Source organism: Dipodomys merriami, unplaced genomic scaffold (genome assembly GCF_024711535.1).
Source record: "Dipodomys merriami isolate MVZ:Mamm:240054 unplaced genomic scaffold, mDipMer1.0.p SCAF_64, whole genome shotgun sequence".
Classification (NCBI taxonomy): domain Eukaryota; kingdom Metazoa; phylum Chordata; class Mammalia; order Rodentia; family Heteromyidae; genus Dipodomys; species Dipodomys merriami.
The window spans coordinates 2,591,420-2,609,193 of NW_027206224.1; the positions used below are offsets into that span (position 1 = coordinate 2,591,420).

The window sequence follows — 17,774 nt, forward strand, 5'->3', positions numbered from 1 at the left end:
GAGTTACACGTACACTTCATGAAAGTTAAGCCTGAGGATTCACAGTCAGCAGAGTCCCTGGAAAGAAAGTCCCATGAATAAACACTAAAATCAGGTCCCGAAACAGAGGGTCTCTGGGATCTAACCACAGTGGGTATATGGGATCTTGAAATAGAAACAGAAAGGCTAGGCTGTGAAAGTGGCTCAATGGTAGAGAGCTTGCCTTGCATGCATGAGGCCCTGGGTTCGATTCCTCAGTACCACATAAGCAAAAAGAAAAAAAGCCAGATGTGGTGCTGTGGCTCAAGTGGTAGAGTGCTAGCCTTGAGCTGAAGAGCTGAGGGACAGTGCCCAGGCCCAGAGTTCAGGCTCCACAAAAAGGCTAGGAGGAAGTAAGGAAGAAGTCACCTCTAAGGTCACCCCTCATTAAGACCTCAGAGTTCACTGGAGTGACAAAGGCAGCCCCAAGGAGGGAGGAACTTACACAAGCCTGGCTACGGCAAGGGCTCGCTCTGCATCTGAAGTCCCCTAGGAACACAAGACACTGTATCAATCACTGCCTTGACACAGGTACACACACAAATACAAAAACAACCATAGGTCTCTAACACACACAGTTTATGTGTGTGCACATGCTTGGGCACACACATGTCCACTGGACTAGCTCACTGTCAAAAGAAAAAGATAGACTTGGAAGGGCTACACAATGTTATCAATGTCATGGTAACTTTCAAACATACATAAGAGTAGAAAAAAACACAAAACTTAAAGAGTGAACATTCAGATAACTACTACTTAGATTTGACAATTATGGGTGATTTGTCATATGTGTGCTTAGTATTATCCATTTCTAAAAAACCTAAAGGTCATTTAGGAGCTATTATTGAAAAGAACCAAGAAATGCCTAAAGCCATAGAAGAGTTACTATTCCCTACAACACTAACATAAACCTTTTCTTTTCTTTTGTCAGTCCTAGGGCTTGAACTCAGGGCCTGGGCACTGTCCCTGAGCTTCTTTTGCTCAAGGCTATCACTCTACCACTTTGAGCCACAGCTCCACTTCCAGTTTTTGTGGTTAATTGGAGATAAGAGTCTTACAGACTTTCCTGCCTGGGCCAGCTTTGAGCTGAGATCCTCAGATCTCAGCCTCTTTTTTTTTTTTTTTTTGGTCGGTTGTGGGGCTTGAACTCTGGGCCTGGGCGCTGTCCCTCAGCTCTTCAGCTCAAGGTGAGCGCTCTACCACTTGAGCTGCAGTGCCACTTGAGCTGCAGTGCCACTTCTGGTTTTCTGGTGGTTAATTGGAGATAAGAGTCTTATGGAGTCTTTCCTGCCCAGGCTGGCTTTGAACCTCGAGCCTCAGATCTCAGCCTCCTGAGTAGCTAGGACTACAGGAGTAAACCACCAGAGTCCCGCTCAGCCTCTTGAGTAGCTAGAAGCTACCAGCACCCAACATATATCTTTTCCCTTTGTCGTGTGTGTGTGTGTGTGTGTGTGTGTGTGTGTGTGTGTGTGTGTGTGTGTGTGTGTGTGTGTGTGTGTGTGTGTGTGTGTGTGTGTGTGTGTGTGTGTGTGTGTTATTACTGGAGTTTGAATTCAGTATCTCATGCTCTTACTTGGCTTTTTCATTCATAGGTGGTATTGATCATTTAAGCAACACATCTACTTAACTGGAATTAAGGGTCCCATGGACTTCCCTGCCCAAGCTGATTTTGAACTGTAATCCTCAGATTTCAGCCTTCTGAGTAGCTAAGACTACAGGTTTGAGCCACCAGAGTTTGGCTTCTGAAAAAATACACATAGACTACACAAAAGCAAACACCATGATCTCAGTAAGAAATACCAGGGATTAACAAAATAAGCATAAAGTCATGCCAAAGAAACAATTGCTAGGCTGGGAATGTGGCTTAATGGTAGAGTGCTTGCCCAGCATGCATGAAGCCCTGAGTTCAATTCCTCAGTACCACATACACAGAAAAAGCCAGCAATAAGCCGGGTGCTGGTGGCTCATGCCTGTAATCCTAGCTACTCAGGAGGCTGAGATCTGAGGATCACAGTTTAAAGCCAGCCCAGGCAGGAAAGACCGTGAAACTCTTATCTCCAATAAACCACTCGAAAACTGGAAGTGGCGCTATAGCTCAAGTGGTAGAGCGCTCGCCTTGAGCTGAAGAGCTGAGGGACAGCGCCCAGGCCCAGAGTTCAAGCCCCACGACCAACAAAAAAAACCAAACAAACAAACAGAAAAAGCCAGCAATAGTGCTGTGGCTCAAGTGGTAGAGTGCTAGCCTTGAGCAAAAGAAACTCAGGGACAGTGCCCAGGCCCTGAGTTCAATCTCAGGACTGGCAAAAAAAGAAAAAAGAAAAAAACAATTGCTATAATTCAGTAAATTAATTGGAGACTAGAGGCATGGAACCCACTGCACCAGCTTGATTTTCACAAACTCCAATAGTGTAACCACAGGAGTGAATCTGAAAAAGGTTCAAGCAATTTTTCTTTCCTTTTCCTTTTTGTTTTCATCTGAGACCAGGCCTAGAACTCAGCACCTAACACTTTCACTCAATGGCTAGCATTCTACCAACTGCCCACCCCTCCAATCTCACAAGCTAATTATTCAGGAAGCCACCACTGTGTAATATAGGCGAGGCATTTAAAACTGACTGGCACAAGGAGATCTCTCAGGTGAACCTGAGGCACTGGAATCTCTTACTTCTTACCATCTGGAATACCACCTTGCTCTGTTCTCTTTCACATGTACGGAAGACTACTCGGTCATCAGGGGCAACAAAATCCACTGTGTTGAGTACCTCTACAAGAAAACACAAACACATGGGACCACAAAATTAAGATGCAAGTTCAACTGGGCACTGGTGGCTCACATGTGTTATCACAGCTACTCAGAAGTAGATTGAGAAGATCACAGGTCAAAGCCAGCCCAAGCAAAAATTTTCAAGACTCCACATCTCAACATATCAATAAAATCAGGTATGATGCCTCACATCTATCATTCCAGCTATATGGGGAGTAGAAATAGGATGACTATAGAGTTCATGCCTACCCAGGCATAAGTGAAAGACCCTTCCTCAAAAATAACCAAAACAGGGGCTGGGAAGGTGGCTCAGTGGTAAAGTGCTTGCCTTGCATGCATAAGGCCCTGGGTTCGATTCTTTGGCACCACCTAAGCAGAAAAAAATGGAAGTGGTGCTGTGGCTCAAGTCGTAGAGAGAAGAGCTGAGGGACGGTGCCCAGACCCAGAATTCAAGCCCCATGACTGACAAAAAAAAAAAAATTAATTAATTAAAATTAAAATTAAAAAATTAAAAAGCAGAGATGGAGGAATAGCTCAAGTGGTAAAGCAACGAGCTATCATGCATGAGGCTCTGGGTTCAAACCCTAGTACTATTAAAAAAAAATTGAGGTTGGAAGTGGCGCTGTAGCTCAAGTGGTAGAGCGCTCGCCTTGAGCTGAAGAGCTGAGGGACAGTGCCCAGGCCCAGAGTTCAAGCCCCACGACCGACAAAAAAAAAAAAAAATTGAGGGCTGGGAAGTTGGCTCAGTGGTAGAGTGCTTGCCTTGCATGCTCAAGGCCCTGGGTTCGATTCCTCAGCACCACATAAGCAAAAAGAAAAAAAGCCGGAAGTGGTGCTGTGGCTCAAGTGGTAGAGTGCTAGCCTTGAGCTGAAGAGCTGAGGGAAAGCGCCCAGGCCCAGAGTTCAGGCCCCACAACCGGACCCAAAAAAAAAAAAATTGAGGGGTTCGGAAGGTGGCTCAGTGGTAGAGCGATTGCCTTGCATTCAAGAGGCCCTGGGTTCGATTTCTCAGCACCACATAAGCAAAAAGAAAAAAGCCGGAAGTGGCGCTGTGGCTCTAATGGTAGAGCGCTAGCCTTGAGCTGAAGAGCTGAGGGACAGCGCCCAGGCCCAGAGTTCAGGCCCCACAACCAGACCCAAAAAAAAAAAAAAAATTGAAAGGGCTGGGAGCTTGGCTCTAAAGGTACAGTGCTGGCCTAGCAGGTACAAGACCCTAGTTTAATTCGCACTACTACCAAAAACAAAGGAAAAATAACAACAAAGATGTAATCCTAAACTATTTTTGTTTCCTGGAAACAAATAAAGCAACTCTAGATATCTACTTATCTTAAAGTAAGAATGTCTGTGAGAGGCTTCTGAAGTGCTGGTGATAATCTATCTCTTCCTGATTGTTGTTCACTTTACAATTATTTGTCCAACTGCATGTTTGTTTCTCATGTACTTTTTCTGAACAGTTAAGATTTTGCTTTGTTTTTGTTTTTTTTTTTTTGTACTGGTACTGGTACTGATATTGGTATTAGAGCTTGAATTCCTTTAGCTTTTTCTCACTCAAGGTTGGTGTTCTACCACTTGAGCTACATCTCTACTTCTCACTTTTTTGCTGGTTAATTGAAGGTAAGAGTCTCACAGACTTTTCTGCTCAAGTTGCCTTCAAACTATAATTCTCAGATTTCAGTCTCTTGAGCAGCTAGTATTACAGGTGTGAGCCATCCTGATACTCCAACTCTGGACCTGGATGCTATCTATCCCTGAAACTTTTGCTCAAGGCTAATGCTCTACCACTTGAGCCACAGTGCCACTTCTGGCTTTTTCTGTGATTTAATTGGAAATAAGAGTCTGTCACATAATTCCCTGCCCAGGGCTGGCTTTGAACCCTGATCCTTATATCTCAGCCTCCTGAGTAGCTGGGGTTATAGACATAAGCCACCGGAACCCTGTTTTTTTTTAAATGCTGGGGGAAAATGTACAGTCTATTCCAATTTGGACCCAAACTGTCCCAGAAAATAGAATTCTGGAGATCTACTACTGAGCTATATCCCTAGCCCTGGCTAAACTTTATTCAGGATAAAATTATAGTGCTATTGGCTGTGAGTTCAATGTTAATGACCCAATGATATATATGTATATACACATATTTTTATATATACATATATATATATATAGAGAGAGAGAGAGAGTGCACGCAGCCTTTTTGAAGAGAGAAAAAAAACATTAGAATGAGAGTATATGCTAGTTGATGTTAGTTGTGAACAGAGGCTTGCAAGAACCTAATTCTACATTTCCCTAGTGTCAACATTTCAGGGCACACTGGCGATGCCTATAATGCCAGCACTCAGGAGGTTGAAATAAGAGGATACCAAGTCCAAGACCAGCCTGGGCTATCTATTGAGACCCTCTCCTTCTCTCAAAATCAAATCAAACAAAACAAAAAAAGGATAGGCTGGGTACTAGCAGCTCATGTCTATAATTCTGGTTACTCAAGAGTCTGAAATCTGAGGATTAAAGTTCAAAGCCAGCCCAGGTAAACAAATCTGAGAGACTCTTATCTCCAATTAACCAGTAAAAAAGCAGGAACCAGAAGTATGGGTCAAGTAATAGAGCCCCAGCCATAACTGAAAAAAGCAAAAAGAGTGCAAGACCCTGAATTTAGGCTCCAGTATCAGCACGCACGTGTGCACATACACGTGCCCACACACACACACACTCACACTCACACACACACAGTCTGTATTTGGGTTTTCAATGTCCTCAGCAACCTTCTAAAACAAAACTACTATAATAACAAAAGTCAATCTTATCTCACTTTTATTTTTGTTCTCTTTTTGGCCTGACTTTTTGAGACAGGGTCTTACTATGTAGCCCAGGCTAGTCTGAAATTCACTAGGTAGCCCTGGCTGGCCTTAAACTCCCAATCCTCCTGCCCCAGTTTCCCAAGTATTATGATTGTAGGCATGCACCACTATGCCCAGTACCATTTGTTCTTTTAATGAAGCTCTATAGTAGGTACTAGCATTATTTTTTCTTCCCAGTCCTGTGGCTTGAACTCGGGACCTGAGCACGGTCCCTGAGCCTCTTTGTGCCCAATACTAGTGCTCTACCATTTTAGCCACAGGACCAGTTCTAGCTTTTTTGAGTAGTTTATTGGAGACAGGAGCCTCACAGGGACTTTTCTGCCTAGGCTGACTTCAAATGATGATCCTCAGATCTTAGCCTCCTGAGTAGATAGGATTATAGGCATGAGCCACTGGTGTCTAATTGGTACTAACATTATTAACTTTCAAAGATGACTACTATTCCAAAGATCCAATTTGGCAGATGGATAAATATGCCTACCTAAAAGGTTCTTTTGAGAAACGGGATCTTTTGTGTGTGTGTGTATGTGTATGCCAGTCCCATGGCTCAAACACGGGGTCTTGCAGTCTTGCTTGACTAGTGTACTACCACTTGAGTCATACCTCCTGCTCAAGCAATGAGATCTTAGAAGCACTTAAGCACTTGAGTATAGGAATGGGAGGGGAAAAAATGGTGAACAACGTGGTGCTGATGGCTCATGCCTGTAATCCTAGCTACTCAAAGGCTGAGATCTGAGGATTGATTTAAAGCCAGCCATTAAGGCTGTAAAGTCGATGAGACTCCTATCTCCAATTAACCACCAGATGGAAGTGGAGATGTGGCTTAAAGTGGTAGAGGACTAGCCTTCAGCAAGAGCTCAGGGTCAATGCCCAGGTCCAGGGGGCTGAGAAGGTGGCTCAGTGGTAAAGCGCTTGCCTTGCATGCATGAGGCCCTGGGTTCGATTCCTCACCACCACATAAGCAAAAAGAAAAAAGCCGGAAGTGGCGCTGTGGCTCAAGTGGTAGAGTGCTAGCCTTGAGCTGAAGAGCTGAGGGACAGCACCCAGGCCCAGAGTGCAGGCCCCACGACTGGACCCCCCCCCAAAAAAAAAGCCCTATGACCAGGGGAAGTGGGGGGAGAGAACAATAGAAAAGATAACATTACATTGGTCAAGATGCATTATACCTATACTTGAGCTGGAATTGAAACTCCTTTATACAGCTATTTATTTAAAAAATAAATAATGAAGGGCTAGGAAGGTGGCTCTGTGGTATAATGCTTGCCTTGCCTGCATGAGGCCCTGGGTTCAATTCCTCAGCACTACATAAGCAGAAAAATCCAGAAGTGGCACTGTGGCTCAAGTGGTAGAGAGCTAGCCTTGAGCTGCAGAGCTGAGGGACAGCATCCAGGCCCACAGTTCAGGCTTATGACGAACAAAAGAAAAAATGAAAAAATGAAAATAAATAAATAATGAGCTGGGCACCAGAGGCTCATATCTGTCATTTTAGCAATTCAGGAGGTTGATATCTGGGAATCTCAGTTTGAAGCTAACAGGGACAGAAGGCCTGTGAGACTTTTATCTCCAATTAAACATCAAAAAGCCAGAAGTAGAACTGTGGCTGAAGTTGTAGAGTGCTAGCCTTAAGTACAAAAGCTCAGTGACAGTGTCTAGACCCTGAGTTCAAGCCCCAGGATCAGAACATAAATCAATACATTATGTGCATACATACATAATGTATGTATGTACATACATACATAATAAATACATAAATATTTTAAAGCACTTCCACAAATGGAAGCTGCAATTATCATACAGACACTGAACAAATTAGAAAGCTTTTTTAAAAAGGTAAGGTAGAGGGCTGGGAAAGTGGCTCAGTGGTAGAACGCTTGCCTTGCATGCTTGAGGCCCTGGGTTCGGTTCCTCAGCACCACATAGGCAAAAAAGAAAAAAGCCGGAAATGGCACTGTGACTCAAGTGGTAGAGCGCTAGCCTTGAGCTGAAGACCTGAGGGACAGCACCCAGGCCCAGAGTTCAGGTCTCACGACCGGACCCCCCAAAACAAAACAAAACAAAACAACAACAACAAAAAAAAGGTAAGGTAGAGGATCGACATACTGAGTTAAGTAATCAAACTAAATCTTTTCTTTTTTTTTTTTTGGTCAGTTCTGCGGCTTGAACTCAGGTCCTGGGCACTGTCCCTGAGCTTCTTTTGCTCAAGGTTAGCACTCTACCACTTGAGCCACAATGCCACTTCTGGCTTTTTCTGTGTATGTGGTACTAAGGAATTGAACCCAGGGCTTCATTCATGCTAGGTAAGCACTCTACCACTGAGCCACATTCCCAGCCCTCAATAAATCTTGACAGAAGTAGCTCAAGACTAGCAGAAAAGCTGAGGAAAAACCACAAAAACTTGGTATGTTTATAATGCACCTTTATTTATAACAGCAAAATAAAAACCCTCGTTACAGTATTAGCAAAACAAATTGTGACAAGTCACCTATAGACTCTGATATGTAAAAATGTTCTAGAAGAAAAGTGGCAAAGATTCTGTGTGGAGGAGTTGTGGAGATCAACTTGTATGTTTAGGAAAACATACATTATTCCTCTTTGTGATTACTTCTTTAAGTATGGAATTATGGAGCCTGAAACATACTTTGTAGCACAAGCTGACCTTGAACTTGTGATCCTCCTCCTCCTGCTGCCTTAACCTCTCAAGTGCTGGGGTTACAGGAATGTGTCAACACACTTGGCTAGGGTTTTCATTTTCTAGGGAAAAACCTCAAAGATTACAATGGCAGCCAAATAGAATTGGCCTAATCAATAAAGTATAAGCAAAACCACAATTCATCACAACCACTTCCATTTGCACAGAGCTTACAATGTACAAAGTACTTACTGGCACCATAGCTCATCTGATCCTTCCTCTAAGTCATGACTTAAGTAAAGCAAAGCTTATGATTTTCATTTTACTGATAAGAACTGAGGTAGGGAAAGGTCAGGTGACTTACCTAACACACAGCTATGGAGTATCTATGCCAGGCCCAATGCTGAATGACTCCAAAGCATTATGAAATGGGGATTTCTAGCCACCAAGTCTGTAGGTGGCTTGGTAATTTATTTATCTACTCACTTACATACTTCCTTTACTCTTTTGTAGTGCTGATGATGGAACCCAAAGCCTCATACATGCTAGGCAAGCACTCTTACCACTGAGCTACACCCCACCCTTCTCATCTTGTTTTCTGTCAAGGCCTCTAGAGAGAAGTGACTGAACTTAAGAGAACAAATGATTCACACACATAGTTATGTAATGCAGACAGGGAAGAATGTGAACAAGGTTGGTGGTGGTGCCACTTCAGCCAGCAGGGCACACACACACAGTCCTGGAGCTGGGGATGCACTCACCATTGACAACTCTCTTGCACTGAAGCATCTTAAGGTCAATCAGCTCCTGCAGAGTAATCAGAAAACACTCATCAGCCCTAGACACTAGACCCTGGGCACAGGAAGGACTTCATTACATACCTGATGGCCATTACTTGGTAAATGACCCTATCTATCAACAAATCGTGACTTTTGGGACATGTCCTTTTCCCTCCTTCTACACACACGCCCTGAATGAATTTCCCTCAATTAGTTGCTCTTCTCAGGGACCTTGGAGATGTCTGAGCCTGGAAAGGATGAGCCTTTCACTAGGTGAAAGGCAGGTAATGAAAGGCCCCCAGTGAATATCAAAAACAAAACTAGGAACTAGGAACTAGAATCACAGGGATGAAGATTCACAATGACAACAGGAAAGAAAAGTCTACCTGTGTGCAAACAAATGAAGTGAGCTCCCTAACTCAGGATATAGCCAAACAAGCTCAGGAAATAAGGAGGCAGGGAGGGAGAGAGGGAAAGAAAAACAGCAAGCAATAAAGCAAGGAAGAAAGGGGGAGGAGCCAAGTGGCAGTGGCTCAAATCTATAAACCTCAAATCGCAAAGGCTGAGATCTCAGAATTGAGGTTTGAAATCATCCCTGGTAGATGAATCTAAGAGATTCTAATTTCCAATTAACTCAATTAAGTAGCAAAAGCTAGGTTATAAGTATGATCCTAGCTATTAAATAGGCTGAGATCTGAGGACCATGACCTAGCTCTATCAGACTGGGCCTGATTCTTTGAGACTCTTATCTCCAATTAACCAGCAAAATGTCAGACTGGAAGCTTGGCTCAAATGGTAGAGTGCCAACTATGAGTTTAAAAGCCTAGTAAAAGGGCAAGGCCCTGAGTTCAAATTCAAGTCCCAGTACCTCCACACACACATACACAAAAATATTTTTTTGGGGGGGGGGTCCAGTTGTGGGCCTGAACTCTCCCTCAGCTCTTCAGCTCAAGGCTAGCACTCTACCACTTGAGCCACAGCGCCACTTCCGGCTTTTTTTTTTCTGCTTATGTGGTATTGAGGAATCGAACCCAGGGCTTTATGCATGCAAGGCAAGCACTCTACCACTGAGCCACCTTCCCAGCCCCCCAAAAAATATTTTTAAAGGGTTGGTGATACAACTCAGTGGTACAGCTGGGTGCTGGTGGCTCACACCTGTAATCCTAGCTACTCAGGAGGCTGAGATCTGAGGATCACAGTTCAAAGCCAGCCCGGCAGGAAAGTCTGTGAGACTCTTATCTCCAATAAAACCACTAGAAAACTGGAAGTAGCGCTATGGCTCAGGTGGTAGAGTGCTCGCCTTGAGCTGAAGAGCTGAGGGACAGCACCCAGGCCCAGAGTTCAAGCCCCACAACTGACCAAAAACAAACAAACAAACAAAAAACAAGGGGCTGGGAAGGTGGCTCAGTAGTAGAGTGCTTGCCTTGCATGCATGAGGCCCTGGGTTCGATTTCTCAGCACCACATAAGCAGAAAAAGCTGGAAGTGGTGCTGTGGCTCAAGTGGTAGAGCACTAGCCTTGAGCTGAAGAGCTGAGGGACAGTGCCCAGGCCCAGAGTTCAGGTACCATGACTGGCAAAAACAACAACAACAACAACTCAGTGGTACAGTACCTGCCCTAGTGTGGGCAAGGTTTCATTTTTCAGTGGGGGTAGGTGGGGGAGGGGGACACATACCCATAATCTAAGGACTTGGAAGGTAGAGAAAGGAACATCACAAGATAAGAGCCTAGTGTGTGCCATACATCATGACCCTGTCCCAAATACACTAGACAGACAGACAGACAGATAGATAGATAGGGAAAAAATCCTGTCACATGTTTCAACATGTTTGAGTCTTTAGTATATTATGCCAGGTGAAATAAGCCAGTGACAAAGCTATAAATACACCATTCCACTTATCTACAATATCAAAAAAGGAGTGTGAGTCATAGAAACAGAAAATAGAACTGTGGTTATCAAGATATAGAGAAGACAAAGAAACAAAGAGTTGCTCTTTAAATGGGTATGGAGTTTCAATTTTATAAGAGGATAAAGGGCTGGGAAGGTGGCTCAGTGCTTGTGAGCATGCATGAGGCCCTGGGTTTGATTCCTCAGTAAACAGAAAAAGCATGAAGTGGCATTGTAGAGCTGAATTCTGTAGACCCAGAGTTCAAGCCCACAACTGACCAAAAAAAAAAAAAAAGTTCCACAGATCAGTTTCACAATAATGTGGACATAGTTAACATTACTGTACAATTAAACTCAATGAATATGGTAAATCTTGAGTTTTCACCACAATAAACCTATATACACACACTTCCAGGTTTCAGGTGGTTAACTGGAGATAAGTGTTTCATGGACTTTGGAACTGGCTTCAAACTGTGACCCTCAGATCTCAGCCTCTTGAGTAGCTAGGATTACAGGTGTGAATCACCAGCACCCAGCTCCATGAGATTCTCATACCCAATTAACCATCAAAAACCCAGAAGTGTGCCTGGCATTGGTGGCTCAGGCCTATAATCTTAGCTACTCAGGAGGCTGAGATCTGAGAATCTCGGTTCAAAGCCAGCCTGAGCAGGAAAGTCCAGGACATTTATTATTTTTTGGGGGGGGGAGGGTCCGGTTGTGTCCCTCAGCTCTTCAGCTCATAGACCAGTGCTCTACCACTTGAGCCACAGCGCCACTTCTGGCTTTTTTCTTTTTGCTTATGTGGTGCTGAGGAATCGAACCCAGGTCCTCATGCATGCAAGGCAAGCGCTCTACCACTGAGCTACCTTCCCAGCCCACATTTATATATCCAATTAACCACAAGAAAACTGGGAAGTGGTGCTATGGCTCAAGTGGTAGAGTGCTCACCTGGAACTGAAGAGCTCAGGGACAGTACCCAGGCCCAGAGTTCAAGTCCTACGACTGACCAAAGAAAAGGGGGGGGGCCGGTCTGGGTATGTGGATTAGTGGTAGAGTGCATGCCTAGCATGCAGGAGATCCTGGGTTCAATTCCTCAGTACCACATAAATAAAAAATAATAGCAATTTTGGGTTGGGAAGGTGGCTCAGTGGTAGAGCGCTAGCCTTGAGCTGAAGAGCTGAGGGACAGTGCCCAGGCCCAGAGTTCAGGTTCCACAACCGGACCTCCCCCCCCCCAAAAAAAAAAGAAGTCCAAAGTGAAGATGGGGCTTAAGTAGAAGACTAAGGCTGGCCTTAGTGTAAAAACTCAGGGACAGTGCCCAGGACCTAAGTTCAAGCCCCAGGCTGGTACAAACACATACACATTTTCTTCTCCCTTAACCCTACTTACTGAAAGGTAGAAGTCTAACAGGCCAATAGGATAGGCTCTCGTGAGGAAAGACTACGCCTCCCTTTGGCTTTTGCTAATTGGCTTATCTTTCAGGTAAGAAAGTGCCTGCAGCTGAGTGCTAGTGGCTCATACATGTAATCCTAGCTACTCAGGAGGCTGAGATCTGAGGATTGTGGTTCAAACCCAGCCAGGGCAGGAAAGTCCGTGAGACTCTTATCTCCAACAAACCACTCAAAAACCGGAAGTGTCGCTGTGGCTCAAGAGGTAGAGCGCTCATCTTGAGCTGAAGAGCTGAGGGACAGCGCCCAGGCCCAGAGTTCAGGCCCCACGACTGACCAAAAAAAAAGGAGGGCTGGGAAGGTGGCTCAGTGGTAGAGCGCTTGCCTTGCATGCTCGAGGCCCTGAGTTCGATTCCTCAGCACCACATAAGCAAAAAGAAAAAAGCTGGAAGTGGCGCTGTGGCTCAGGTGGTAGAGCACTAGCCTTGAGCTGAAGAGCTGAGGGACAGCGCCCAGGCCCAGAGTTCAGGCCCCACGACTGGACCCCCCCCCCAAAAAAAAAAAAAGGAAAATGCCTACATGCCTTGTATGGCATAGGTGCTGAACTAGGTAGGTGGGCTGGCTTGACTACCTAACCTTACAAATGGGCGGCCTATGATGAACTCACCCAGAAAGAACATCCAGGCAAGCCGGGTGCCCAGTGGCTCACACCTATAATCCTAGCTACTCAGGAGGACAGACTGGCAGAAAAGTCCATGAGACTCTTATCTCCAATAAACCACTCAGAAAACTGGAAGTGGTGCTGTGGCTCAAGTGGTATAGCCCTAGACTGGAGCTGAAGAGCTGAGGGGCAGTGCCCAGGCCCAGAGTTCAAGCCCCACAACCCACAAAAAAAAAAAGAAAAGCATCCAGACAGCTGGCCTCCAATGCTTGCCTGTAAAGTAACTCTGGATCCACCAGAGGGCACCAGATACCACACTGTACCATGCCCAGAACTCAGTGTGTAGCCTTCTACCTATTCATGCCAATCACAGGCCTGCCTACCTGACTGCCTGTCTGATCCCTGCAGGAGCTAGGTCTCTTCCAGTATAAACATCTTTGTTTATAAGCCACACTAGCTAAAGTATTAAAATTAATATTTCCTCTATTCCAAATTTGAGCTGGACCCTGAAGAAAAGATTAGTTACATTTACTAGAAGAACTAAGCTTTGCCCAGGTAAAAGGGCCACATACTGAAGTCATTACATAAATCTTGTGCCTTAAGTCCCAAAGGGTTTGGTAACAACCCTCAAATAATTAGCTGAGGGAAGGTCAGCAGACTAGCTATTTCCTGTGACAACTCTGGTTCCACTGCCCAGCTTCCAACATTAGCACAGATGCCCAGGGCTGTCAGCACAGCGTAGCTGTCTAGGTCAGACACTGCATTACGAGAGCCATTGCCCCTTTCCACCCTGGAGTTACACTCCACACTCTCCCAAGGAAAACACTGTCTCAGCTCTCAGAAAAAGACCAAGGGGAGATGAGAACAGAATAGAAGTGAATTGTCAGCACTCAATGGGCCAATTCTCAAAGGACAAGATTAGGAAGAGATGAGACACGCAGAGCCATTGGAGCAGGCATCCAACTAATAGACACAGCAAGCAAAACTTAAGTAGAAAAGACATAATTTTTCCCAAGTCTGCTTTTGTGTGTGTGTCAGTACTAGAAATTGAACTCAAAGCCTGGGCACTTGCTTTTCTTGAGCTTTTGTGCTCAAGGCTAGTACTCTACCACTTGAGCCACAGTTCCACTTCAGGCTTTTGGGTGGTTAATTGGAGGTAAGAGTCTCACAAATCGTCTGCCCAGACCAGCTTTAAACCATAATCCTCAGATCTCAGACTCCTAAATAGCTAGAATCATAGGTGTGAGCCACCAGTGCCCAATTTCTCATGAATGACCATAAGAGGGTACCGCTGAACAAAGATGGACGATAGGATAGTAGGGAATATGCTGAGGGCTTCAACAGGAGTCAGCCACCACACAGAACCCAGTTGGACTAAGTGGATAGAGAGCTGAGGTCCTGACTAGGGATTGCCATAAGTAAAGGTACCAGCAGTGTGACTTCCTGGCATTTGGTCTTTTTTGTTTTGTCCTCAGATCTAGTCAACGAATCTTCAGAGTTCCTCTTCCATTTACCATTCAAATTCAAAACACTTTTTTTGTTTTGTTTTGTTTTTGCTTGAACTTAGGACATGGGCTCTATCCATGAGCTTCTTTTGCTCAAGGCCACAGCTCTACTTCTGGCTTTTTTGGTAGTTTATTGGAGATAAGAGCCTCATAGATTTTTTTTCCTGCCTGGGCTGGCCTTGAACCACGATCCTCAGATCTCAGCCTCCAGAGCACATAGGATTACAGGTATGAGCCACGGGTGCCGGACTTAAAACGCTTTTCCGGAGAGCAAAGAGGGTCAAAGAGAGTGCTGGTCAGGAAAAGTTACACCTAACGCACACCTGAGCACTCAAGGACCTATGCAAGCAGCTAAGTAATGCTCAGTGCCCCCAGGATATGGCTTCAGAGAACAGATTTCTTTCTCCTGCCCTGGGCATGTTCTAGCAGTCTGAAAGGCTGATGAATGTGTATACTAACAGCTTCCCTCAAACGTGTCTACAAAACATTAGAAGTGAGAATGTGGACCTCAGATCCTAAACTCAGAAGTCTCCCTTTCCACCTTTTACCTTAAGCCTCTAGAAAACCCTTTTCTCTCCATTCCCAGCCTTCCCATTTCACCTTGTCAGCACACCAGAAATATCTGTCCCTGTCCTACAGGTACAGGCATGTCAGTCCCCAGCCACAGGTATACCGACTGCCAGCTTCCAGTTCTCCCTCCCACTAGGCTGTGATCAAGCATCACCTGGCACACCTGGCTGCCAGGCAAAATGCCCAGTCTCCTCCCTGCAGGGACAGGACCAGAACTTCACTTTGCTCAAGTCCTTACCCCCACCATCCTGTCACCTCATTTCAAGACTGACTTTCTACATCTTCCTACAAGTCTTTGTCCATAGAACCCCCTCAGTTTCCCTCCCTTCTATCAATCCTCCTACTCTCCTCCCTGTCCCATCTCAGAGGAAAGCTGACCCTATCACCTTGTCAAGAATATTAGGCTGTCAAGATGATTTCTGGAACTTATACCGCTTTGTAAAATTACTTAAACAAGTAAATAAATAAATAAGGGCTTGGAAGGTGGCTCGGTGGTTACCTTGTATACATAAGGCCCTGGGTTCGATTCCTCAGCACCACATAAGCAGCAAAAGTCGGAAGTGGCATTGTGGCTCAAGTGGTAGAGGGCTAGCCTTGAGCTGAAGAGCTGAGGGACAGTGCCCAGGTCCAGAGTCCAAGCCCCACAACCGACAAACATAAATAAATAAATAAATTTTAAGGAAAAAAATACTGGGCTGGCATTTGGGTGTGGTAATATACATTTGCTAAGCTGAGACAAGAAGACCAAAAGTTCCAGACTAGTTTAAGCTACATATCAAGACCCTGTCCTAAAAAAAAGAAAAAAAAACATGGAGAGCTGGCTCAAATGGTAAAGCACCAGCCTAACAAAAGAGAGGCCTTGAGTTCAAACTCCCTCCCTCCAAACAATTGGAATCTTGTGCTGAGAGTGTCCGTTGTCTAGCATAGGCAAGACCCTAGGTTCAACCTTAGTACAAATAAAAGGTCCCAAAATTTGGCTTATCACCCTAATCTCCCTCCCCTGCCCCCACTATCTAAGTCTTTCCTTCCTCTTATTCTACAAATATGCAAGTCATCTTCAAAGAACTTCCTGTACCCCACTTCTTCAATACCTCAGGCCACCTGCCTGCACTCTTTACTGGCTTAACCTCTTCAATTCCTGACCGGGTGGTTAGAAGCCTTACTGCTGCCTCATCCCTTGTATTTTCACATCAACTCCCTAACTCCTTAGACATTCACCCTAATGTGCCATCGCTATTCCCAAACACCGTACTCTCCAGCAAGTACCTTTCAACTTTCTTCTTTTATACACTCATATTCTCTACAGTGCAGGCTACAGAAAGATTCCAATGCCATGAGGGTACTAGGTACAGCATACTCACATGACAACAAGAGTAAATGGGCATGGGAGCATATATACACAAGATGCCATGACCCTAAAACAAGTAGTAGTCATTCAGGAAAAAAAAAAAAAATCTTCCTCCCACAAAAAAAAAAAAAAAAAAAAGTGAAACGCTCCACTTATTTAGTAGTAGTGGGGACCAAACTCAGGGCCATTCATACATGCTAAGCAAACACATACTACTGAGCTATATCCCCAGCACTTCTGGTCTTCTTGCAACTGGATTTCTGTGTATCAAAAGGCATAGGTTTTGACTTCTGCCTTTCCTGATACTACTTTTTGTTGGTGCCAGGACTGGGGCTTGAACTCAGGGCTTGGGCACTGGCCCCTACCTTTTTCACTCAAGGTTAATGCTCTACCACTTGAGCTGAATCTATCACTGTAACAAATTGCTTGTGTTGCTTTTTTACAGCCACATTCACCTCCTCATCTCATCCTACCCCAACCCCTACCCCAAGCAGCTTTTTAAAAAAAATTGTTTGTTTAGCCAGTTTAGGGGTTGAACTCAGGGCCTAGGCACTGTCCCTGAGCTACTTTTGCTCAATGCTAGCACTCTACCACTTGAGCCACAGCATCAATCCTAGCTTTATTTTTTTGTTTTGTGGTACTGAGGAATCAAACCTAGGGCTTCATGCCTACTAGACAAGCACTCTACCACTAAGCCATATCCCCAGCCCCAGAAGGAATTTTAAAAAATGGAAATATCAGCTGGGTACCAGTGGCTCAGGCCTGTAATCACAGCTACTCAGGAGGCTGAGATCTGAGAATCTCCGTTCAAAGCTAGACTGGGCAGGAAAGTCCTCGAGACTCTTACTTCCAATTAACCACTAGAAAACCAGAAGTGTACCTGTGACTCAAGTGGTAAAGTGTTCACCTTGAGCTGAAGAGCTCAGGGACAGAGCCCAGGCCCAGAGTTCAAGCCCAAAAACTGACCAAAAAAAAACAAAAACAAAAAACTACAGCTGACAATCCTTCACTATTCAATATCAGCTACTTCTATAATTCTACTTTTCCTAGCAATTCTTCCTAAACCTGGGATGCGAGCCCAGTGGGTGTATCTACTGTAGCTACCACCAGAAAATCCCCTAGCTATCATTATCAATCTTACTCAGCTTCCCTTACATGAAACTAGTCCTTTTCTCTTCTTCTTAGCCCCAGAGTTCATAAATGCACTAAGTATATGTGACCCAAGCCACTAGCCTTGAGGGCAGGGGGATAGAACTCATCAGGATCATATGTGTTCATCCCTCCTACCGTCAGTGAACATCTATGAGGTAAATTCCCACTGGGTCTCCTCCACTCCTGACCATTTCCCCACTCGAAGGTTGAGATGGCACTT

At 44.8% G+C, this 17,774-nt stretch overlaps 1 protein-coding gene across 5 annotated transcripts in view; it reads right to left on the reverse strand.

Moving 5' to 3' along the window:
• The window catches only part of LOC138815385 (tRNA-dihydrouridine(20) synthase [NAD(P)+]-like), a 43,978-nt gene that overhangs the window by 22,808 nt on the left and 3,396 nt on the right, over positions 1-17,774 (reverse strand). For 4 of the 5 annotated variants that reach the window (XM_070004745.1, XM_070004742.1, XM_070004744.1 and 1 more), the window contains exons 3-5: positions 9,025-9,070; positions 2,691-2,782; positions 464-507 (exon numbers count right to left, since the gene is read on the reverse strand). In XM_070004745.1, coding sequence (XP_069860846.1) covers positions 464-507; positions 2,691-2,782; positions 9,025-9,070 — 182 coding nt within the window. Of the gene's footprint in view, positions 1-463; positions 508-2,690; positions 2,783-9,024; positions 9,071-17,774 lie in introns of those variants that run through there. The other variant, XM_070004746.1, reaches the window with a different exon arrangement.